This window comes from Acanthisitta chloris, unplaced genomic scaffold, assembly GCF_000695815.1.
Source record: "Acanthisitta chloris isolate BGI_N310 unplaced genomic scaffold, ASM69581v1 scaffold18054, whole genome shotgun sequence".
NCBI lineage: Eukaryota > Metazoa > Chordata > Aves > Passeriformes > Acanthisittidae > Acanthisitta > Acanthisitta chloris.
This window is the reverse complement of record NW_008667820.1, coordinates 12764-38807: the sequence shown is the minus strand read 5'-3', so window position 1 is coordinate 38807 and position 26044 is coordinate 12764. Positions and strand designations below refer to the sequence as shown.

Below are 26044 nucleotides of genomic sequence, written 5' to 3'. Positions count from 1 at the left end.
TGCAGGTTAATCACTGAATTGCAATGAAATGTAATTCAATTAATTACAGTAACAGTGGGGAAAGAAATTGTTTACTCTGAACAGGCATAAGTGGGGATAGTGCTGTTGATGATTACCAAACCAACAGTCTCAGGAAGGCAGGAAGATCAGGTATCAGTTTCATCCATCAGGGATCAGAGCCCTTTCACTGACAGGTGTGACCTGACTGCTGTAACTGAGCTGCCCCACATAGCTGCTCTGCAGTTTTCAAATCCAGCTACAGCTTGAGAGCAGCTGGGAATATTTGGGCTCTGCCACAGCAGACCCTACACTCCCCAGCGACTGTCACACAGCCCAGGGGCCAGCAGGTAGGTTTAAAGGAGCAGGGGGCACAGGCTGCCTGCGGGAGGTCCCTGCCCTGCAGGAAGGAAGGACAGCTGAGCACAGACACAGGCCACTGCCTGGGCGGATGTCTCTGTCAACTGCTGTGGGAGTGGAGATGTTGTGTCTGACTGGGAATGGGAGTTTACTCCATAAGCTTACAGGAGCTGAGAATAATTGGAGCCTGAGGAGTAAGATTTTGGCCTAGGAGATACAGTCTCTTGGAGTTAACACTTCCAGAGAAGGCCATGCCTGTGAGCAGCCCCTTTGCTGGGCAGTACAGTGCTGCCTGCAGACACTCCAGAGCTCAGGACACTGAGCAGCCTACACAGGCTGTCTGGAATCACTACTGTCTCAATGTCAAAGGTACCACCTGTCCTCATGTGTGGGTCTTAGAAGTCTGTGACACCACACACAAGCTTTGATACAGCTCTGCCATCCAGAAAGGAGAATTTGCTGTGTCTGCTGGAACCTTTCTCAAGCTGCATCCACCTCCTCACAAGAATGCTTTTGGTTGCTGTGCATGCACAAGATGATTTTGTATACCTCACAAGAGGGAAAGCCTTCAAAAGCATGGGAGGCCTCTGCTGTAAACTCTGTCAAATGGCTAGAAATATGGCTTGCTCATCTTGCTCATCCACTAGCAGCTCCACACCAGAATGATGAAAAACTGCATCATTCCTGTTAATGAGGACTAGACACAGGCAAATGATGGTCAGAGACAGTAATAAGCACATCTCTGAGAATTACATACAGACATAATGCTGTTACTTCTCATGTTATGACATGGTTAAAAGTATGTTTTAAATTTAGCCTATATTTATAGTGTACTACTAGCAAGATACTTAAGTGCTGAACAATAGAGGAAAAGCCACAAAAACCCAAGTCACTCAAATCCAGATGCTGAAAATAATTTTGGCATATATAAAACCCACAGTTCCACAGTGACCCATCACCTTGTACCAACAGAGAGAAGGAAGAACATAAAGGAAAAATGAAAAAGAGAGGTAGCATCACCCAAACACAAAGCCTTGTGTGCCCCTGCATGACGAAACCAACTAAGCTTACTTGTGACACTTCCTTGGATGTAACTGTTGGCTATGTCCCATAGTATTTTGTAGAAAAACAGTACACAATGAACACCAAAAGTGCAAAGATCAACCTTATTTCCAAGCAAGTCAACATAGCAAAGAGCTGTCACAACGAGGATGAAAAGGTCTGAGGATGAGAAAAAGAAAGACTAACATCAACTTGCTGCTGCTTTACCCAACTGATAGTTTCAGACTCTTAAATTTCAAGTCTTGCTAATGAAGATTATGGTATTTAGGAAGAAGTGGAATTGCTAAAGTGGAACTAAGCAGCAGTACAGACAGAGAAGTCATTAGCTGGTAAGAAATCAGATGATACTGAGGGAGCTGCAAAGAAACATCCCTCAGGTCACTAAACTGTGGCCAATGCCTCTCCTACAATTTTGTTCAAAATTCTCCCAGATTGAGCCAGATGAATATTATCTTGAAAAAGGAGATTGGATGTCAGCTAAGACCAGCTAGAAGAAAGTGTTGTGTTTGGACAGAACACAAAGATGCTCAGCTTCACAGACACATCCACATTTCTGGAAGCTTACATGAAACTCAGTTTCTCCCCAGTTTTTGCATGTTCACTACAGTAAGACAATGAAGTTATTTTGGAACAGGAGTATCTACCAGGAAGTGGAAAAGCCTCTAATGTAGACTGAATTCAGTATTATATATTTCAGTACAAATAATGTAAAATAATAAAATTCATTATCAGATGTTTGATTTTAATTATGAATTTAAGCACAATACAGAGAAAAACACTAATTAATTCTGTTCATTTCTGTTCTAAATGAGCTGTATGTGCTTTCTGTGTTACTGAGCTTTCTAGAGAAAGGTTAGTCTTCTGCTAGCTGCACATTATAGCTGCTTTCTCACATTTCCCAGAAAATAAACTTTGTACACTGACAGGTGAAGACTCAAGCATGTACCAGGCTGCCAAATTCAATCAGGCAGAACTATGAGCAGCCTCCCTTCAGGGCTGTTTCTTTGAATTAAAAGTTTGCAGAGGTCAACAACCTTTCTGCCCCAGGTTTTGTTGTAAGTTGAGGAGGTTTTATACCAGCCTGTCAGCCTACTCAACTGGAAGTTATTAGTGGTCTCTGTGACAAAAGAAACCTAACTCAAGCCTTAAACATTTTATAGGGTTAACAAAGTGTTGGAGAATCCCACAAATGAAATTAGGCAATGTGCAAAACCAGAAGAAATCTATCACCAATATCAATTCGAACCACTTACAGATTGCTAAAACATCCACTGAGTTACAACCCTCGACCTCAACAGCAACACAATTTGTTTTTTAACTGTATTTAGAGGAGGGTTGTAATTAGCATCTGCAGTAACACAGCTACATTTTATAGGGTTGTTTAACCAATCACTCATACCTGTTCCCTGAAAAGTAAGACTGCATCGCTCACGTTTCCCACATCTTCACAAACAGAAGAATTTCACATGCAGCAAGTTACAGTGTATTTTTTCCTTCTTAAAATCTTCAGCAAGAAATAGACTTTTTTACACCACTCTAGCCACCCTCACCCCTGCAAAGGAAACTCACTTATATCTATAATCCATTCTTAAGGAGTATCTGCATCTTTCCAAACTAATGATGAAGAGCAACCCAACAGAACACATGGAAAGGGAGGATAGACACCCTCTCTTCAGCCTCTGTGAATAAAACCACTGCTGAACTGGAAGTCAGAAACTGGGCCAAAAGAAGTTGTTTAAGCATGTAATTCCAAGGGAACTTAACTCAGCAGTATGCAAAGCTTTCCAAGCAGAAAAACAACTTGTTTTGCTTCTTGTGACTGGGAGGAGAAAGAATACTCCTGTTCAAATCGACCAAGCACACACATTGACTGTCATTCCAGCCATACTGCATGCGCCTGAGGATCAATATTCCCTAGGAATACAGGACAGATACTTACACAGCCACCAGCAAGGACCTCTGCAGGGAATGGAATGGAACCATCTTTCTTAGTAAATTTGTCTCTGACAAAGTCATTAACCTAATAAAGATACAATATGTTACACACTGTTTTAAGTTATTTTTCCTCCTTATTAACACATATCAAGTACATCTGTAGCCATATACATTAGAGTGCTTGTAAGTGGTCATCTTTCACACATTTTAGGAAATAAATCCTGTGCGTGTTAACAAACAAAAGGATGCCAGGGGGAAAAAAACAAAAGATACGTACAGTTAGCTTAATAGCCTTTTCTGGAGCAACACCTATCAGCTGTGGTAACAAGCCTATAGAAACAAAGACATCATAAGGCAACATTATCTTCCTAATAGAGAAACTAGTATGTTATAAGAGCTGTACAGAAATGCCTTTCTGCACACGGGGTATCCTTTGAGGTGGATGGCATTTAAGTATGGGATGCTGCTAGAGCACTGCATGTTCATACCAACACAATTTCACATTACAACTTCTGTTGAAAGTGATAATGAAAAGGGTGACCAGATCAGCCTTCCTCAACCAAGTCAAGCCTGATGCTGTTGCTGTACAGAAGGAAAAAAAGGGTAAGGACCAAACATACACCTTAGATATGCCTCCTACATAAGAGTTTGTTTGACTTTTTTAGCCCCTTATCATTTTGCCATAAAGCTTGCCATTACTTTTTAAAATAGGAGAGTAATTGTGAGATATACACATGACTATGACAAATTATCGACTCATTTCTACCTGACTCACTAACCTGAGTCTTCTGAAGGCTCCAGTCAACTAAGGATATAAAGGATTTTCTCTTGTTCAGTTCAACGTGGTAGCGTGAACTTCTTTAAACCCTATTACTATTAAGCATTTTTTTATCTCACTAAGAGGAAGTATTAGGGGGCAGAAACCAATTTTGACAAGGCCCTTGCTCCTGGAAAAGAGCTATCAAAATGAAATGCCATTTGACAAAAGCACATACACTTTCCTAGGAACTAATAGGTTTGGGAAAAAAATCAGTAGATGGCAGTCTTAACTTCCTAACATACCACATTGTAACAGCATCTGTTATTTTTAAATCCATTTGCTCCAGTCATTTTGGCATATGTATAGGTTACAAAACTTACAAGGCTTATTTTTATTAGATGTGGTCACTTCCTAATGTTATACCATGGTTATGGAATATCATTTTGTCAAAAGTGTTTGCCAGCTAACTAACAAAATATCCCACAGCAATTAAACTGGATCAGAGCAGCTTTCCACTATTCATCAGGTAAAAAGAATCATAGCTAAAAATTCATTTTAAATGTTCAAAATTCCCCAATGTAATCAGCCTGCAGAATTTTTATACTACTTCTTGAAAAGGAAGCTCAGAGAACAAACATACCTAAACAGAAATTGCAGCAGTTAATATATGCAGTATAGTGTTTTCTTCCAACATGCTACTTTCTGTGCAATATACAGACTTACTATGCTGAGGAAAGGTAGTTATTAAATTCAAAGAAAGGCTGACAATATCAAAAAGAACTGGTGCCCTCCCAGCGTGAAGCTCTGATCTGCTGTGAAAACACAACCCAGTTCTGCAATGCCTACATTAAAAAAAACCCAAACTGCCAGACAAAACACCAGAGGACAATCCTCTCCCCCCACCGTTTTATGCAGCTGAACTCCCTGGGCACAAACACAGGGTGTGTTGGAGAACCTGGGACACTGCATGGTCTAGTGAGCAACCTTAGAAGACACTCTACTAGTTCTTAAGTTGGATGGTAGGACCCAAAAGTGTCTTCACTTTCCTGTCCAAAAATGTTCAGGTTTTATTTAAAATACTGACATTTCCAGTATATGTTCAGTTCTGGTTTTTTAAGCTGCAGTAAATGACCACATTACAACACAATTAGGATAATCCAGCTCAGGAATATACGAACTCAGGTACAGACCCATGGCCAACTCCAGGAATGTTTCTGCTCTTTAGTTTAACATACTTCCACAGACCTTCTAATTCTGAGTTCAAGATCTTAGCAACATGCTGACCCTTAACTGCAACATCTTCAAAACGACTACATGAACTCCTTATGTCAAACAATCTCAAAGACAATTATTAAATAGACTACTAAAAAGTTTAATAAACTGACTTTCTTTCCAAATAGGCACATTTTTTCCTCGAGTGTAAAGCTTTGCTTTAAACTCATCCATGGAATCACCCTTGATTTCAGAGTGTTTGAGAAAGGTTAGAAAACAAAAATACAAGTAACAAATGATCAGTTTTAGATGCTTCCGTGCAAAAATGGGGCTGGGGAGGCACAAGAAAGAAAACAGTACTGTGAAACAGCACTGTAGAAACAGTTTCATAGGTGTAACTCAAGGAGCATATGCTTTTGTGGAAGATTTAACAACAAAAAAGGGAAAATAATTTACCAGAAGGATGTAATTTACAGAGACTACAGCTATTTCATTAACACTTCCAGCAGCACATTCCTCCCTTCACTCACTTGCAAGACTACAAAACACTCTTCAGCCAGAACCCACAGACTATCACATGCAAAAACTTGTGAGATACTGTCCATAAAGGACACTGTCCAGTGTCTTCACTGAGAGAATATATCACAAAGCAGAACGAAATGCTGTGACAGAAGTGACTTTGCTCAAACTAAAAAACCAAAAAAGGTGTGCCAATTAATAAATACCTTACTGGTCATTATGAAAACTGAGAACTTCATTAAGTTCTGTGATATGACAATTAAAAAATAGAGACTTCAAGTAGATATCTACTTCAGAGGACTGGCTAGCATGCGCACTGTATGTGTCACCTCACAAATCTTGCTAAAGCAAGATATAAGACAGCCTAACTGATATTTCGAAGAAGTTTGTTGTTTGTTTTTTTTAAATTACAGTTTCATGTGTTCCACTGTTGATATTTTAAAGTACAATAGACCAACATAATTCAACAGCAAGATGCAATTTCTGGTTTACGGAATAACATCATAAAACAAGTCCCACTATCTGCAAAGTGGGACTGAGGCATAAGATCTGGCATCCAGTTTAGTTACATCTCAAAATGACTGACTGTTGTCTCTTAACAAAAAGTATTTGCATCAAATGGATCTTTATTCCCCAGACGCTAAGCTGCTCCTGATGTCTGCCCCAGCCAAAAGTTGCAACCCTCAGTTTGTGAGATAACAATCATGTCCACAACAGACACACCCCAAAAATTTAAACAACTTCAGCAGCAGCAAGCAAATCAGGAACAACAAAAGCAATGCCCAGTTCTTCCCAGGAATTGTTTAGGATGAAGGGTGCCCAACAGAAGATAAATACTGAGCCCTGAAATGAAAAAAAACCTGCACATGGCATCAAGTTTCCTGATTTTCCCATAGTTAGCTGTTGAGGTATTAAAAAAACAAAAGGGGCAGAAACATGTGTATCTATGTCACAATGTATCATTTTTTCAATTCACTTACCTCTGTAAAGACCAAAAAAGCCTTCAAAACGCAAAACCTTTTTAAAGCAGTCAAAGCTGTTTTTATACATCAACTCTCCCACGACTGAGCCCGTGGAGCGCTGGTTCTGCATACGGGTTTTCACCAGGTCTATGGGATACACTGCAGTAGCACCAACAGCTGTAAGAGAGCATCAGGAATGTCATTTCTGCTGCATCATCGCTGGTGTAATATACCATTACTGTGGTGATTTTTCTACAGCATTTACTGAAACAAAGAATCTGTAAGCTGGTAAAATCTCTGGTATGCTGGAGGTAAGAAAGGACAATGCTGAAGGTCTAGGAAAACAGTCTCAAGGTAATGGATTACACTGTTACATAAAACAAGGTGTGTGTAATGAAGAAAAATGATCTGAACTACCAGAAAGGGAATTTGTTACTGGAGTAGAGTTTCAAAGGACTGTGGAGGGATTCTAGAACACCCCAGATGAGATCAAGTAGTCTGGCAAAATAGTGTTAAGCTAACCCAGGCTTGAAAACAGACAGCAGAAGTATTACTCACCTCCAGCAGCTGAGCCCAAACCAAACCTGTAAGCTGACTCAGCGACCTGGAGCCAAATAGGTCTGCCTAATTCTCCAAACGATTGCTGTGTGAGGGAGGGGAAATAAAAAAGCGTAAGAATCTGCATGGGAAAACAAAGACATCTGTGAATTGGCTTTTATAATGTTACAGAATGAACCTGATACAAACTGATATCTTTATGTTACAGAGGAAGAAGAAAAAATAATTACTATATTATGTCTATTACACCTAATGAATGAAGCAGATTTTTCAAATATTCTTCCTTACATATTCCTAGCATAACTGAAACAACTGTGGTCAAGAAAAAGAAGACAGAAACTGAAAACAACTTTGCTGCTTTCCATTCTGGAACCCTCTTTGCACTCTAATGAAATTCATTAGCTCAAAAGGAATTCTGTGTCTCACAGACAGGATTTTAAGATTACATATACATTAATGAATAGCATAAACATGGCATGGCATGGCCTCAAAACAAGTAAAAAGTCAGTTATTTCCCAAAGTATTCTCCACAAGACTTTTCAGGGGGTTGTTAATTTACAGGTACAATGTTGACCTCACTCATTTCAATGACATACACTACTACAAATGTGTTAGTGCCCTAAATAAATAGAAGTCTGCAGAGACTCATAACCATATTATCAGGTGGCTATTAGAAACAAGGTAACTGATAAACAAGATGTGTTTACACACTCAGATTATGAAGGATGCAAGATGGGCCAAGTTTTCATCCAAACACAAGTAAAAGGATTAGAGAAGAATTTATATGATGCACTAAAACTTGTCTGGGCTGGATAAGGGGCCAAGCCGTTAGCTGCTTGATTCCGTATTAAAGCAGATACTAAAGTCCATTCCCCAAAACAAACCTGTTTTTCCTAAAAGCAGCCTGTATCATTAGCAGATGTGCTCCTGACACACAGCTGGAATGCTGACAGACCCCAGAGTGCACAGGAGGCTTTGCTCCGATGCCTGTTAGGAATCCTTCACAAGGACCATCAAACACACACACACCTCACAGCTAACACACCAACACCACAAACTATGGCATGGTCAGCTCCCTGCAGCTCTGGGGAGAGGAACACCCACAGCAATGGGATGTACCTCGGTGTAAGCTACTCTGCTTGAGCTGGTGCTACACTGGATGTGCAAAAACCTGCCTCTATTGCATGAGGTTACTCTGGATACACACAGGACAAAAGCCTATGAGATCAAAGATGAGATCACTACCTGGAAAAAAACATCAATTATATTTTATACAATTTTTCCCCAGACAAAAAAGATACAGCTAAAAGCATTTCTTTCCAGAAGACATTTTCCTCCCCCACAATAGAGCTGAGCAGAGAAGAATAGAGAAATTCTAGGTCGCACCAAAATTACACATTGCATGTGCAGACCAGTATAAAAAAAAAAGCATAAATCAAATGCACTGCCTTTACAAGCAAACAGAAACAAGAAATCCAAGGAATATCTTCACTATTTTAAAATCACTATCACTCCCTGTTTAAAAAAACAAAACAAAGGATAATAAAAACAAAATAACGACAAAATAAATTCTGAAATACAGACATATCTGATCCATGTAAATAAAAGACACATGCAATAATAATACCCCAAAAAGGCTCAGAAGCAGAACTAGTTCTTCATTCCATAAAAATTTTCTCCTAGTTTAGCACACCTGCTGCCTTTCAGCTGCTTTAAGGTTATTCTTTTTGCTCTAAGCTTCACATGGTTCTCATCAAAATCCAATCATTACATTCAGACATTAATCTTAATGAACACATCACTGAATGTTAAAAATCAAACTCTTTCTGAAGGAAACGTCACTTTTATATTATTAAATAAGTGTTCACAAAGTTTGCAGTTTACTTGTGTGCTCAGATGGATATGTAAATGAATGTAATTAATGCTATAGCTTTCAAATCATGAATATTTATAAACAGAAAATTACTGGAGCTGTCATCCCCATAGGATATTCAGCTGCTAGGCTTTAAAAAAATCTTACACAATGAAAAAAACTGACAATAAAGTAAACATGGTTGAAAGAAGGCTGATTTCCATTTCTACCAGATCTATATAGAGTGATTTTATGTAAAAATTTAGACTTTTCTTAACAAAGGATTTTTAAAATCATATAAAAGCGATTACAGAATTGGTTTAATTTTCCAGGGACAGCTGGACCTCATTGGGATGATATTTGCTCTCCATTTTGTCAATACAGTTAAATAAGTTAATATAAGGTTCACTTTGGAGAAGGTCTAATAAAAGACTGTTCCTTAGAAATCAAAGAAAACGGAATTGCTTTGCTTTCTGCTCTTAACCTAGAATGTAGAATAAGACAAAAATATAATGTATTGCTTCAAGAGTGAAAAGAGTATTCTGTTCTAGTGATGAGTGAAACTTATCAAGTGAGTCCATTTTATAACAGTGCCAAGCTACAGCGCTAGTTCTGAAGTGCAAAGTAAATCAAGTCAGTATTTTTTTCTACTCAGAAAGATGAGTAAAAAGAAACTGATTAAAACCCAAGTTGGCAGTTAGGAATGTTGTTACAAAATTAATCAAAAGAATTTCTTATTAGCCTGGATAAATGTTGTATACACACTTCTGGCTCATTCTTGCCATCAGGAAGATGCTACCGCTGTGGAGGTTTTGGACACTTATTTCATTGGTTCATCTACTTCCAATTGCCTAAGGTCAACAAAGGACAACAGAGTGGTAACACTAAGAAGAGACCAGACACTGTGTTTTAGATCAATCTGTTTGAAGGACATCAAAATTATCAAATTCAGTTCTAGTAACAGTCACTAAAATACACTCAAAGTCTTATATATGGAAGACTTGTTGCATTCCAAATAGGACTATTTTTCAACCACATCAGTTGAACTAATTCCAGATTTTCCTGTCACTGATGCATACCCGAATTTTGTAGTGGATATAACTGCTTAAGGGATTGCTCTTTGCAATAGCTGAGAAATAAAGGACTTTTTAAATTAAAGCTTTCATTTTTAGATAGACTGAACCCCTTATCCACTGGCAAATACAGGACACTGATGTGGCAAAGAAGGCAGAGTTGATTCTGTGACTGCTGCCACTTTCTCTCAGACCACCCTGCAGCAGTACTGCCAGGGCAGGCAATCTGAACCTCACATCATGGGAGACAGCAGAGATCAGAGTGGCTGCCAAAGGAATTGCTGCAGGTCCTCCTGTCCCAACAGCTCAGGCAGCTGAGCCACTCGGGAACTGGTAGCTGCAATTCAGGAGCAACATCTGAACACAGCCCATGGGCAGTGTCACACTGCTACAAATGCTGAGCTGCAAGATGTGACTGCTCAGCAGTTGATTTCTAAGAAGTTCAGATGTCTGTGTCCAAGCAAGGTATGGGCAGGGGAGCAGAACCCAGTCCAAGCCAGGCTAGGCTCATTTGGGAATGTCTTGGATGTTTTGATAGGCACTCCATAAACTCTTAACACAGACTGAAAGAGTGAGACTTGGAGTTGCTTAGACATTGCAAGAAAATGGGAAACTTAAGGGTGAGAAATTATATTGATCTACTGAGTGTACAAAGATAGCTAGAACTATGCTGTGTGTTCATACAAGATCTGAAGAACTAGATATCCTACTTCCCTTTGTATATTACTGGAGGAAAGTGGATGTGGAGATATTCTTGATGCAAAGTCCACCACTTCAGATGAACACTAATGTCTTTTCATGTAAAGCTTACTTCAGAATGTACAGCTCTGTGTGGAACTGCAATTTCTCATGAAGTTCTAACAGTAAAACTAAGTAAAAGATTGCACAGCAGAAACTTTTGAGATCAGATCCTATTTTTTGTCATGCACAATAAACACCAATGTGCACCTGGCCTGTGTATATTATGATTATGCAACCATGCAACCCAATGTGTGTACATGCCTTCCCTTCTGGATCTGCTGTGGAACCATCTCAAGGATTTTCTCCAGTGCATTATTGTCTCTGCATTATTTTCTCTACATTATTAACAGTGGAGTTAATTTCCCGATTCACTCTCATAAGAACAGTCTCTTGCAAAGTGCTTCAGAAAAAGCATTTCCCTAAAATATAACTGGAATGGAATGGAATAGAATGGAACATTTCTATTAGCAGGACAGCCTGTTGTGTCAAGAGCAGCACTACTTCAGATCCAAAGGCAAGGCAATATTTAATTCACAACTTAACTACCATCAGATGGATCTTCTTGCAGAAGAAAATCTCTCAGACTGTAGAACTGAAAACATGTGAAGATGAGTCCCCCAAACCTAGATTTATTTTTAACACAATTTGAAAGCTGCAGGCCTGAAAGTGAGCAATATGTGCATGGTAGAAAGTCTAAACATAAGCCAACATACCAAACACCTGCATCATGTTTGGTCCTAAATCTTCAGTTCTTACTGAGGGGTAAGAAATTATTTCTATTCAAAATCCAACTGCACAGCCTGGGACTCTTATGTTGTACTGTACATGTGTATGTTTATTAAGTAAACAGTGATAAAAGCAAAGCTAGCAAACATTAATGCAACGTTCTGGTGCAATAAAGGGTTAACCTTCTACTATGATGTTTTTCATCTTCTAATTCTACCCTTTTCATCAGTCTCAATACATTTGAACTCTGCTTCTACTGTCTAGATCAGATAGCCAACTAGTACAGTCAAATTCATTTATCATTTTAGATAAATGGTTAAGTCAATAATTTCATCCAATGTTTTAAAAAAAGAACACATTTATAAGCCTTGCATTTAATACTCGTATTTTTTACTACCTTTATTGAGTTTGTGTGGCAAGGTTAGGGGCTGGGGCTACAAAAGAGGCTTCTGTCAGAAGCTGCTGGAAGCTTCCCCCATGTCTTACAGAACACCAGATGGCTCCAAGACAGACCCACTGCTGGCCAAGGCCAAGGCCAAAGCCATCAGCAACAGTGGTAGCACCTCTGGGATAACAGATTGAAGAAGGGGGGAAAAAACCCTGTGCAATGGCAACCAGAGAGAGGCGTGAGAATATGTGAGAGAAACAGCTCTGCAGGCAACAGGGTCAGTGGAGAAGGAGGATGAGGCGGGCTGTGCTGTGCCTCTGCAGCCCATGGAGAAGACCATGGTATGGTCCCTTCCTGAGGGACTGCATCCCATGGAAAGGAGCCACACAGGCAGTTCGTGGAGAACTACAGCCCATGAGAAGGACCCATGCTGCAGAAGTTCCTGGAGGACTGTGTCCCATTGAAGGCCTTTTTGAGAGCAAACAAAGGTATCCACAGTAAGGAATCCAAGCACCTTCTGCAGCCCATGGAGAAGACCATGGTATGGTCCCTTCCTGAGGGACTGCATCCCATGGAAAGGAGCCACACAGGCAGTTCGTGGAGAACTACAGCCCATGAGAAGGACCCATGCTGCAGAAGTTCCTGGAGGACTGTGTCCCATTGAAGGCCTTTTTGAGAGCAAACAAAGGTATCCACAGTAAGGAATCCAAGCACCTACACATACTCATATCTAAACAGGCCATTCTTCCACATGACATCTAATACCTTGCTTAGACACATTGAGAGTCTAACGGTCTGCCCCACTTCTGTCCTTAGAACAATACACACAACATGTTTCACTTGTTAGGCATCTGTTTAAAGTGTATTATTCTTATTTTTCATTTGCAAGTACATGCAAATACTTTACTCTTCCACCTACCTGCCTCTGGAGTTCTGCCAAGTTGTAAGGTAATGCACCTTCAGCCAGGGGTGCTATTCTCTCAATATCTGCCAACGTCAAGCGCCTTTACACAAGGCAGAGAAAAGCAAATTACTGTTAGATAAAACATCAAACACATTCAATAGTTTTCCTGGCCACACCTCACGGAGTACATCTGAGTTTAAAAAAAGACACCTGTCATAATCTGAATGGACACCTAAGTCTGCTACACTGCAACTAAGAATGCTTGGAGATGAAGGGAGCTTGGAGCATTCAGGAGCTCTTGGTTACTAGTAATTTGGAATATAATACACAAATTTAACTATTTCTAGTTATTTCTACCTAAGATTTTGCATGCATTAAGGATCCATACAAAACATCAACCAGTGCATTGTAGCCTGTTGGGAGTACTGTATTTTATAGTGTTTTGCTATTTCACATGTATACCTAGAATAGGACAATTAGTAGTTGTGCTTGATATACCCAATTCACTTACAAAACCCACCCACACACCAAAATCAGTTAACATTGAATAAAGTACTGTGACAAAATATAATGGAACACAAAACTTTTAAAAATTAAGCCAAAAGTGTCTTAATTTTTCACACAGAAAACAGCAAAATAATGATTGCAAAATGATAAAATGAGACATTATGTTACCCAGTAACACTGTATAAATCTGTAAGTTGGTAGAGAATATCTATTTCCAGTGGTGTAACTTGTCCAAAGTGGATTGCAGAATGGGTAAATTCCTCTGGATTTAAGAGGGAAAGCGAAATACAACAACTGTGTTATTTGTCAGATTTCTCCTTTCAGTGCTCACCAATAACTTTAACATCATAAAAATTAAGTCCATCACCAAGAAGCAAAACCCATAATGCAAAGGGAAAAGGTATCTTTAGGGGGACACCCATCTGGAAACAGGACTTTGCAACGAGGGCGAGCCTGACTCCACCACTCGGATTTATGGCAACAATTCATCAAAAACAACAAAAATCCTCATATTAGCAAGCTTAACAAACAACACACACAACTTGTGATTCTTGCTTCTGAAGTTCTGCAAAACAGAACAGAACAATGGTCCATTATGCACAGCTTTAAGGACAACTGACTCATCTATTGCCACCATGTCCAGACTTCTTCCTCTGCCTGCTCTGAGTGACCCCAAGCTTAGGTGTTCATCTAAGCCAAATGACACAACACGTTCATGACATAACTGGCAAGCTGCAGTTAACAAGCCTGGGCAGTGAGAACACAGCAGCCTTTTTCCTCAACACAAATCCAGGCAAGATGTATTTATTCATCTGTACTGAAAAACATTGCCAAGCAATTTGTTAGCACTGTTTGGAGGATGAGAACAGGCATTTTATGCTTTCCTTCAGGGACAGAGGTATGCAGAGCACATCAATATAAGCCAAACAAAGAAGAAAAACAAAAGGCACTTGACATGCTTTGTAGCACACAGTGGCTTGGCTAGTCCCATCCATACAAGTAATAAAACTGGTGATAAAATCTGTCATAAAATGACTACTAAAGCAATCCACTCATGCCTGCAGCCAGGCTGAAATATGGCAACCTTTCACATGCACAGGGATCTGCTATGTTCTAACAGACAAACTATGTATAAAACTGCTCAGACAAATAAGCACTAAGAAGTTATAAATCTTATGATTTTTCTAAAAAAAGATTTAATAACGAATCAATCAAGTAGAGCTAAAACAACACAGAGATTACTGATAATGGATTTTCAAACTTAACCCATTCTATCACATTCCCTAAGCAAATCTAAGTAAAATCCTCAGTAATACACTGACTGGCAGTTACCTATTCAAACTAGTAAGGCCAACACAGCTCCTGCCAGAATTTTCTTAATGAGCTAACTGAAAATACTTACTAAGCTGTGAGGATGAAAATCATCCACAGTGAAAAAAACACTTTGACAGTAGCTTTAATCTCACATACTATTGCAGCTTCTGACTTGCCTTAACCCGTTTGACAGTAGCTTTAATCTCACATACTTCTTCACAAGCTTCTGACTTGCCTTAACCCATATGCATCACCAGATTACAAAATGGACAGAATTAAAACATTAATTAAATGTAGGAAATATACTTTACCTTTTGTGACTTCAATATCTTTTCTTGTACCTGCTATATTACTGTATATCTTCCTAACAAGATCCATGTTATTCAAAAGAGCATTAAATGCATTGAAATAGGAGAAGCTGACCTGATGTGAGACAGTTCCACCAGCTACCTTTAAAAATTAAATGAACGCAGTTAAGTGCCTTGAGCCCTTTTAGAACATCTTATTACAAATTACATAAACATCCATTTGGGCAAATTATGAAAGAATTAAAGATATATTTTATTCCTGCAATTTTAAGATATTTTTAACAGAAACAAGAGGAGAGAATTATTAGACAGGATGCTATTTTTGTGGTAAAAATTGAACACTAGGAAACAATTAGGAAATAATCATGTAAGCAGATTATTACTCAATTTATCTGATAGACACACTAAATGTGTCAGTGAGTAATTTTCTAAAAGAGAAATGCATGCAGATCTACTTTAGATAAAGGCACTGACTGACTTCTTGCATGACACATGTCAGTGACTATTTACTTCAAGGTCTAAAGTTAGTAGATACTATAAATTTTATGGCAGACAGTATGCCTTATTAGTAAGGCAAGGCAAGATTTATAGGTAAGATAGTAAGATTAAAGTCATTACTTTATCTTTCATATAAATTTCATTCTTACATAATTTTCATACTATATACTTTTAGTTTATAACTTGTATGTCATTACTTTACCTACAGATCTTGCCAAACTATCACAGCTGTAACCATTCTACCTCTAGAATCTACATACTGATTTTCCAAATTCTGATCTGAAAAAGAAAAGAATGCAAGAGTATATAAAAGGACAAAACCGTAAGCAGTCTCCACCTTCTGAGATCTGTCATATATTCAAATATAAAAATGGGATGCTTTTGTCCTAAATGACTTCCACTGGATTTGATGACCTCAAAGGTCTTTTCCAACCTACATGGTTCAACAATTCTGTGATTCTTTCTGTGCCAAGTACAGTTTGCCCTGCTTTAGTGGAAAGTATAGTAGAATAACTCAAACTGCCTCCAATGGCACTTTAAACATGTAAACTAGACTGTGAACCTTTTCTATCACTGCAGCCAAGTAAAGCTGCCACGTTTCACCCTGACCACTCTACTATGAAGGTGATAATCTCTAGCACGGAGGCAGCGATAAACAGGTAGAAGACAAAATGGGAGCAAAAAAGTACCACCTTAAAACATTACACCTATTAAACACTGAGTTCAAAGCACCATTTTTTTTACACTTACTGAAACTAAGTTTTCCTCCACAAATGGAGTTAGCATATGTGAGCGAATGGTAATCATGATCTCGTTGAAGTCCAGCCCAGTTATCATACCACTTTTACTTTTGTCCTTCAAGGCAAAGGCTTGTCTTGCATGTTCTGACTGCAGCTCCTAGAATGAACATTCAGAGATAGAGATTAGAAGCAAATTCTGTAACTCAATGCTCACAAAACTTCCACTAATTTCATGTTCTTATGCTCCAGTATGTCTGTAGCACAACCACAGTTTAAACTTCATGGCCAGCTCAACTAAAACAAGAAGTCTGCATACTGATTCTATGTGTACATTCATTCCTCTGTCAGAGAAAAGCCTCAATTCTACTATAAGGAAATATGCACTTTTACTAGATGATTTGAGAAATAAACTTCACATCCCCATGTCCTGTCTGCTATCTGTTCCTTTATTAAATACTTCACTGCTAGGGAAACTTCTGGTATTGATGTTAAAGACTCAAAGTGAGCTGAACTCTTACACATCCAAGATGAAATATGACTGGGCTATTACAAACTAACTCATTGAAAAGTACTTGAAAATAAACAGGAGGACAGTGAAAATTATATAATATAGATTTAGACTGCCCCAAACAGCTATCTCCCATAATGTCAGAAATGGTCACTCATTTCAGGCAATTTAAAACTCCCATACAAACTGTAAAAACCTTCATATAAAGCACACTGTGGTAACCTAACCTCAGGATAATAATGATGGTTGTAAATTCTATGTCCAGAAAAAGTTGTTTCCTTCTATTCAAGCAAACAATAAAGCACATTCAGCTGTCATTCAGACCTCTAGAAGCTGCTAAAATAATAACCATGTTCTAACAGAGTACGAAGAGGGCAAACCATCTAGCTTATATCACCTTTACAGTAATTTCTCAACTCTCACAACCTCAAGATCAAGGTTTTCTAGATCAGGGTGCAACAAACCTGCTCTGATCCAAGTCCCAAACCCCAAAAGATGCTGTTAGACCAAATGAGAAAAACTACCTGATCTAAAAGGAGGGATAAACAACATCTAATTTGGTCCATATTGAAATTACTGCAACCCATACTGGTCTTCCCTACTAAGGGTTTTTATTATATGATGACAGTCAGAGGTTGCTGTATCTTACATGGCAGTTTCTTGGAACAATAGACATAAACCCATTTATCACTTTGCTCTGAGATTCCAACAAAAAGGTTCTCACTAACAATCTGGGTATTTTCTTCCTGGGATTCCATAAAATATGTAGTATCAAACACAGGACACAGTTTATTCCTTGAAAGTAACATCAAGTTATAGTGCAGCCTTGAAAGACTGTGTCGAACTCCAGTATCTCAGTAGAGACTTCAGGTAAGATCTGCTCTAGATCTAGACACAGCTCAGTACAGCAAAGACATGGACTTGTTGGAGCAGGTCCAGAGGAGGGTCACAAAAATGATAGAGGGCTGGAGACCTCCTCTGTGAGAAAAGACTGAGAGTTGGGCTTGTTCAGCCTGGAGAGAAGAAAACAAAAGGCTCCTGGGAGACCTTACTGCAGCCTTTCAATACTCCAAGGGGCTTTTAAGAAAGATGGGGATAGACTTTTAAGTAAGGCCCGCTGCCATAGGACAAGGAGTAATGGTTTTAAACTAAAAGAGGGTAGACTCAGTCCGATATAAGGATGATATTTTCTATGATGAGGGTGGCAAAACACTGGCACAGGTTGCCCAGAGAGGTAGTGGTTCCCCCATCCCTGGAAACATTCAAGGTCAGGTCGAACAGAGCTCTGGGCAACCTGATCTCATTGAAGATGTCCCTGTGCATTGCAAGGGGGTTGGACTAGCTGACCTTTAAAAGTCCCTTCCAACCCAAACTATTCTGCGATATGATGACCTATTTTTATCCTGGACAATAATTACAGATTATGTCAAAGCACATCTATCACTCCTTACTTTTAAGACAGTACATATGAAACTTTTTTGGTACCAAAGGCCAGCTCTGCAAGTGTACAGTCTATTTTTCTTCACATTTACCAGACAGAAAATTATAAGTTATATCCCGAGGTGACCATTGTATGCTAATTTATGGAATTCAGCGCAATTACCTACAATTCTGTGAACTCCTTTTCCATGAATTATAATGCAAATTTCTCCTACTTTCCTCCTTCTCCATCCTTTATAATTGATCTTCCTTTACTTCCTTGTAGTATAATGTTCAATTCATCATACACTTTAACTCTAACTTTTTGGCCTAGCACCAAGTGCAGTTCTACAAGTGAAATCCTTTAAAGCCTGATCCCTAGAGGGTACTTCAGCAGCACCTCAGGAAATCAGGTGTACCTCCTGCAAAGTTGGCTGCATTTAAGACTGAACACCCAATATACGTGTGGTACCATGTGTGCCAGTGAGAGAAAAAACGTGCAAGCATTAGGATAATGTTTAGAAAACTAAAAGAAATTTTACAGAAGCTAAAACCTCTGTATGGGAGGTTGTTTGGTCCATAACAAATGGCTATATCAAGGATGTTATCCTCCTCTGTTAGAGGTTAGTTTGCTATTAAATTCCTTTGACAGAAAAAGTACACCCTCAATCCAGTTTAACAACCAGTAAAATGGTTAATTTCATGAACAGTATGTTTAGTGCCATTCTTCTCAAGGATGGTGTTCAAGTTAAAACACAGAGATTACACAATGCTTACAAAACTGGTATGGAGAGATAGCAGTTCATCATAGCTGTCAGGATTAGTATCAGATCAGGATTATCACTACCAGAATAAGCTCAAGATTTATAATGGCGTTAGTGTATTATTAGAAGTGAAATGAATTTCAGTTCTACTTTGGAAGAAGGTTAATAACTGACCTGAAGAAACTGAGTGAACTCTGAATAGTTAAGATGCTTCTTCCTGTTATGTCCAAAATGCAGTCGAATGAACTCACAGTCCCAGTTGAAGGGGATTTGAAGATGAATAACAGTTTGTTCAAATATTTCTTTGACATTTGCTTTGGGGGAGGGAAAAACAACAAGTGAGCCTTGGGGTACAGGAAATCTGCAAACATTCCAGGAAGGATACAAACAAATGACGATTTCAGCAGCTGTTTAAGAAGTGTTTTAGCTTGTTAAGAATAATTGCTAACTGCACCTTTACCGACCTGTATAAGGACACATTAGAGACACAACATGATACATTTTGTGTTTCTGCATAAAACCTTGAAGTGAGTGTTTTATTTAGTTTTAATTAAGAAGCAATTTCCCTCATACATGATAAATAAGAGCTATTTTGCATTCTGATATAAAAATCAATAGTGGTTCTCTGTCTCTGCTAGGAGTCAAATTAAGCCCTTTATCAAGAGCACGAATACCTGCATTACAATCTCAGGCAATATTTGTCATACTAAGTATGGTTTGATTGAAACTTGATTATTACAATCACACTGTCTGAATATGGCTATTGAAGATAGGTATAAGAAATGACATCTAAAACATATCATTAACTCAGCAGAAAGCACGTTATTAGATGCTTTTGATAAGGCCTTAGCACAAAAATCAAATCCTATAAAACATAATTGGTAGTCTCAGTTATTAAAATGTTTTAAGATAAGTGAAGATAGAGATGTCCTCTTTTAAATGAAGCAAAGAAAAAACTGCCATTTCAGATTATGGAATTCTCCACATGTATACTGTACAACTGAAATCTAAATGCCAAACATATTATCTGAGTTCAGTCAAAAACCTCATCTGAAAAGCAGCATGCATTATTCATACACAGCATTGCCATGCTGCAGAACAAGCCTGTTTTTTGTGCAGATTATCCAACCACAGAAACTGCAGAACTGGACACCTAACCATACCACCTGAATACTTTTCAAAGTACCTGAAACCTTTTGTTTTTATCAACCTACAACCTGCTAACAACCAAAATAAAATGTGCCATACAGCTTGAATTTAAAACAAACTACAAAATATTTTAGCTGAAAACACACCTCTTATATGTTTTAACAGTTCTGCTAAAAGAAAAAAAATGCAGTGAGAAACACTTCAATTAATCATCTGATAACTGTGTCAGGATGTACTTGGAGTAAATGTATTGCTTTCTCTATGCTAAAGGACTACTTGATTCACTCATTGTTTCAGTTCTATAGCCTTTCTACTAGTTCTAGATCAAATTTAGACAAACCACTACATGGTTTTATCTTTTCAGCAAGGAAAGGAAGGGAAATGTCCAGAATATGTGTCTCAGAATGGGGACATACAAAGCAGGATTCCTTGGCTAGATCACCTGCTTCACACTAGACTGGGATTACATCTTCAAAGGGCAGATTATGGCAAGTGATTTAACTGCAATTTAACCCTTACTTAAAGGTCAAACACAGAGTATAGTCAAAAACCTACAGTTTGAACCACAGTTTCCACTGAGAGGTAGGCAAAAGGAGTTGTTTGGGTAAATGAGAAACCTAAAGAACTATTCTACTTGTGCTGTCCACTCATACCTACTCACCAGTATCAATATGCAAGATGAGGGTTCAGAAAATGAGAAACAAAGCACCAAATGCATAGTCCTACACTATTCACTTTGCCATACTTCCTTTGAAAGTTTTGCCTGCAATAGATTTATTCATCATTGCTAGAGACCAAATAATCAAGAGATGTAAATCTAAGCTCCCCACCTACAACTAATTCACTGTAGCTTTTGACCAAGATACCTAGAGTCTTCATGTGCTACAGACACAAGCAGGTCAGTGCAGCTCACTGAGCAGCCTGCAAAAGGGCACTGAACTGTGCAAAGAGCAGAAGACACTGCTTCAGTGGATCTACTGGCTTGACTACCAATGCACAAACAGCAACTAGTTACATGGCTGCAAAACTGACTTCTAATACACATCATTCTTCTAATGAAAACTTAGGAAAGAATGTGCGGAAGCAGCCAGAAAATGTAAATTCTATTTTCAATTGTTAGCAATGATTGCTTATTTTAACCTTAAGAAAGGTAAAAAAAGTCTTTTTTCTTTAGAAGTTTTCTTTTCTTATCCATACATACTCATAGAGCCAGATCTTTCCATTATTTTAAATGAGACTTAAGCCTCTGGTCTCATTCAAGGATTTACTTGTATACTACTTAAACAACCAAGAATCAGTTCACTACACTATTGATTTGTTTCTTCATAAAAACATTTATAACTAGTCACAACATATCAAAAGCCAAGATTCTTCAGCACATAAAAATAATACTGTTTAATTAATGTTTATATTCATTAGTTGAAGAACTCCAGAAGTGGCTAACTAGCTTTAATAAATGATATCCAAACTAGCCTGTTAATTTGCTGAAAACTGAGGTGCCTTATCCATTTCTCTTCCCTAGGCAATCACTCATACTCAGTAATGTATACTGCATGTACTGCAGATATACTGTTGTATCTAATGGGATTAATTATATCCCATGTTTTCTTTGTGTAGGAAACACTTGTGGTGCAGAGTCAAAATTTTGTACTTCTTCTGAATACTCATAGAACCATGGGATGGTTTGGATTGGAAGGGACCTTGAAGATCATCTAGTTCCAACCTCCCTGCCATGGGCAGGGACACCTTCCACTAGCTCAAAGCCTCATCTGACCTGGCCTTGAACACTTCCAGGGACAGAGAAGCCACAGCTGCTCTGGGCAACCTGTGCCAGTGTCTCACCACCCTCACAGTAAAGTAACTGACACAGGTAAAACCATGGAAACACTAAATCCAATTCTCCAAAGCCATTTGAGACTCTCAAACATCTAAGTGCTAAAATTTACTCTGTCTACACAAGAGTAGGGATACTTTCCTCACAATAGATTAAGGATACCTTTCTGATGCCATTGTTTTTGGTTGCCCTGTTCCATTAGAGGAAACAGCCATTGCCACAGCTAACAACTTGTGTGATGAGAAGCAGCAATTACACTTCAGAAATTATTATGCAAGGTGATCATCATCTACACTTTCACCACTTTGAATTATGACCAAATGTTTCATTTTTAATAATTTTTTTTCACAGCAGAAGCAAAGCCCTGACAGCAAAGGAAACAGGTAACATTAAGGTACAGATGCTGGGCTCTGCTATTTTTTTTAGCTCCCTCAGTCAAAGCCTAGTAATGCTTCTAAATGAAGATAAACTACAAGTGTTTCACATTTCCAACAGAGCTATTCTGCAGGGGGCAAACAGCAAATTATTTTTACAGCCTTTCATTTTAGTATGACATTTTACAGAATGCATTCATCGTCCCTGTCAATACATGCTGCTCATTTACTAATGTCTTCTACTCTTTGCTCACCTTTCCGCAGTGGCTTTCCTACTGAGCTGATAACTTTCTTTCCAGGCTTATAGCAATGCATTTTCTTCTCAGATAGGCATACAAGTCAGCAGTCTGATGACATACTCAACTTACCATCAGCCCCAGGAACAATAAACCTACTACTCTAGTGCACTAGTACATTACCTCCAAGGCGACACACATTCTCTCAAGATTGCTTCAGAATTTCCCCACCCAATCATTTTAAACAAATTATAGATGCCTGGAGCAGCTATCTGCAGGCAGCACACACATGACTGGTTCAACCTCCATCAAACACTCTTGCCTATCAGGCTCAGAAAAGCGATACAAGAAAAACCAAGTTTCTAAGCAATACTCAATTTCATAGAATGAGAACAAATACTTTAAATTATAAACACTAGGATGTCTTATTGGTGGCCCATTGTGGGGATCAGCTCAGTTCTCCAAGTAAACCTTAAGGTAGTATCTATTATTTATTTTGACTTATCAACTCCCCAAGAAGCAGAGTGGAAACCTCACACAATTCCAAGGCCATCAACCTGTTAACAGACTTTGCCATTCCCTCTCACCAGTGACTAATCATGCTTGTTAAGGACACAAAAACATAAAGGTGAGAGCTGTAAGGAGCAGTTTAAGTATGCTAAAGGTTCATTGTTTAACAGGTTGGGCTTTTTAGCTCTGTCACCTTAGTAATCCATTGTACCACTTGTATGTATTTCAGCCATATTGCATTTTAACATATGACACTATTTTTCACTATTTCTGCTAACAGCATACTTTGAAGCATAAAATAACAACAGTAAATGGCAAAAAGATGTTTTGCAGCACCTGATGCGACAGCAGTATATTAAGAGTGATCTAAATGTAAATAATACAGTAATTACTTTGACTTGAGAAAGTGAGACAGTTAAACTAGAAATACTTACATTGTATTTCTACTCTTATTTTAAAAGAATTAGTGACACTAACCAAAGTTAGGATTAATGATAGCCATAAAAAGAATTATCAATACATGTAATTTTAACATGAAGGTCTCCTCTTCTGTTCCCTCTTGTTGAACTATGGTTTTGAACTTATTATCAAAAAAAGAGGAGAGGTTCCCATCCTGCATTGCTCACAAGTGTGTAACACTGGGGTTCGAGCCTGAAAGAATTATACAATCAGGAAACAAAACCCAAAAAAGACAAAAGAAAGTCATAACATACCGTGGCATTTCCTACATTATCTGCACAGGTTAAGCAAAAGACACCTTGAGAACAGGCACCTAACCTATGGCTACCAGGAGGCTGAAGAAAACCACAGTTCTGATTCATAGCACACATGATAAAAACAGGGTGTTTTTCTCACATCCTCAGCTCTGTAGACACGTGATTATGAGTATTTTTCTGTTTACATTTTAAAAAGTTTCCAGCCTTTTTGGCTGTAAACAGTATTTTATAAAGCAGAGCTTTTCAGATTAAATCCAAACCCTAGCACGTTCAATCCAACTGCTCTTTTAGGAATGGTGGAGAAGTGAGTACTATGAGTGATTCATGTTTACTGAAAAATAGTATTCAAAAGCAAAGCACTGTAACAACATATATTCAACTCCTCTTGTTCTTCTTGCTCACCTTCTTCCAGTGTTCTAAAACTCTTATGTCCTGAACTTTCCCTCCCAGATTAAAATTTAAGAAGACAGATGGGTAAGACTTCAGGATCACTGCATGCCCAATTTCTGAAACTATTACACTGATGTTTCAGTTCACCAATACAGAAATTGTCATCTAGTTGCACTGCTAGGCATCCGATTGCCCAACTCTTCCCAGTGCCTTTAAAAAGAGGCTATTATACTCTGCAAAATATTTTTAGTTAGATTTTGAGCTGCAGGATGTTTATAAAAGCCATATGTTCAATTCCATAAATATTTCCCAATTATCTCCAGAGTAATTCTGAATGCAGAAGAATCACAAACATGTTTCAGCTCTATCTTCATATCCATACTAGCATGTGTATTTAACTAAAACAACATCTCTGAAATTCTCCAGCTTATCAGAGAATGGCTTTCCTTGTGGCGACTCTACAAGGAAGAACAGCTGGAAACAGCCTTGAAATTGTATGTTCCAATTAAAAGTGATACAGTCCAGATCATTGTATGGTGTGCCAAAGAGATAAATTACAAAGAATCCTTTTGCTTCCAGTTAGACAACCTATTTTTGAGAGAAGTTACAGTGATAGTCACAGACTTCACCTTTTAACTATATAAGATTTATCTGCTTCAACATCGAAAAAAAACCCAGACAGCTTGAGCAAATTTAATATTCAGGTTTGCCTTAACCCAAATTCAGGTCAAAAAAACCTGCACAGAATAGAAGTACAAATAATACTCCTTAGTACAACAGTATTAATTTTATGGAGTTTTTTAAATACTTCACTCATGTTAAGTAGCTTAGCAAGTTACATGCCAGGATCAAAAAAAGCAAAGCACTTGTCAGTCTTCTGTGGCTACAGACAGCAACCCATAACAAGAAAAACCATGCATGAAAAAAAATTATTTTTCTTCATCAGCTTTAGCTGTTACTTGTTAAATATTTTATGCTTAATGCAGTATTGTAAGGGCTCATCAGCAACACATTTCCCATAAAATATTCACCTAGGAAGCACCTATGAAGATGTAGAAGCTTTTTCTCTATTTTCTCTATTTCTTCATGTCATTTAAACCACTGTCATTTGTATCACCGGGTTATTAAAAGAGCAATTTTACTGCTTTTTATTCACCAAGCTGACAGCAGGTCCAGTGCAGGAGAAACATGTGAAGGGTACTGAGGCTGCTGCACAGTTTGCCCATACAAAGTAGGTCCAATTTCATGTTCCTGCAATAGACCTATGACACAAATGTTGCAGTGTAATATCTGCACATCTATGCAGTCATTCATGCAGGATTTCTGGATGTCCAAAGCTCCTGGGAAAATGTCCCAAAGCAGTAAGAAAGTAGATGACATTAAAGTGACAAGAGGCTTCATGTTTCAACAATCCCAACTAACAGATGATATTGCACAAAGGCACTGATGAGCGCAGCATAGCTGACAAGTATTTCTACAGAATAGTTTCTAAAGAATGAATAACTCTTTTTTCATTTCTCAACTCCTAAGACAGAAGTTCTTGTCTAATACAATTTAATTAATAGTTTCATCATTGGAGGGTTGGAAGCTAAACACTTTAAGAGGTAGTGGCAGATTGATGCTCAAGAGGACTGCAAAATCCCGAAGTGCTCGAGTCTGAATCCATGTCGGTAAAAAAGTCCTAGAGCTGATGGGAACCTGAGTAGAGCACCTTGCTCTCACATACAG

General features: G+C 38.4%; 1 protein-coding gene across 1 annotated transcript in view; it reads right to left on the bottom strand.

Moving 5' to 3' along the window:
* Positions 1–26044, bottom strand: part of SLC25A12 (solute carrier family 25 (aspartate/glutamate carrier), member 12) — a gene marked incomplete at its 5' end in the record, with an annotated part of 49137 nt that overhangs the window by 10415 nt on the left and 12678 nt on the right. The window contains 9 exons of the mRNA XM_009072678.1: positions 3359–3439; positions 3632–3684; positions 6826–6984; positions 7366–7450; positions 13065–13149; positions 13725–13818; positions 15182–15320; positions 16427–16573; positions 19282–19421. Of these exons, the coding sequence (XP_009070926.1) occupies positions 3359–3439; positions 3632–3684; positions 6826–6984; positions 7366–7450; positions 13065–13149; positions 13725–13818; positions 15182–15320; positions 16427–16573; positions 19282–19421 (983 nt within the window). The remainder of the gene's footprint in view (positions 1–3358; positions 3440–3631; positions 3685–6825; positions 6985–7365; positions 7451–13064; positions 13150–13724; positions 13819–15181; positions 15321–16426; positions 16574–19281; positions 19422–26044) is intronic.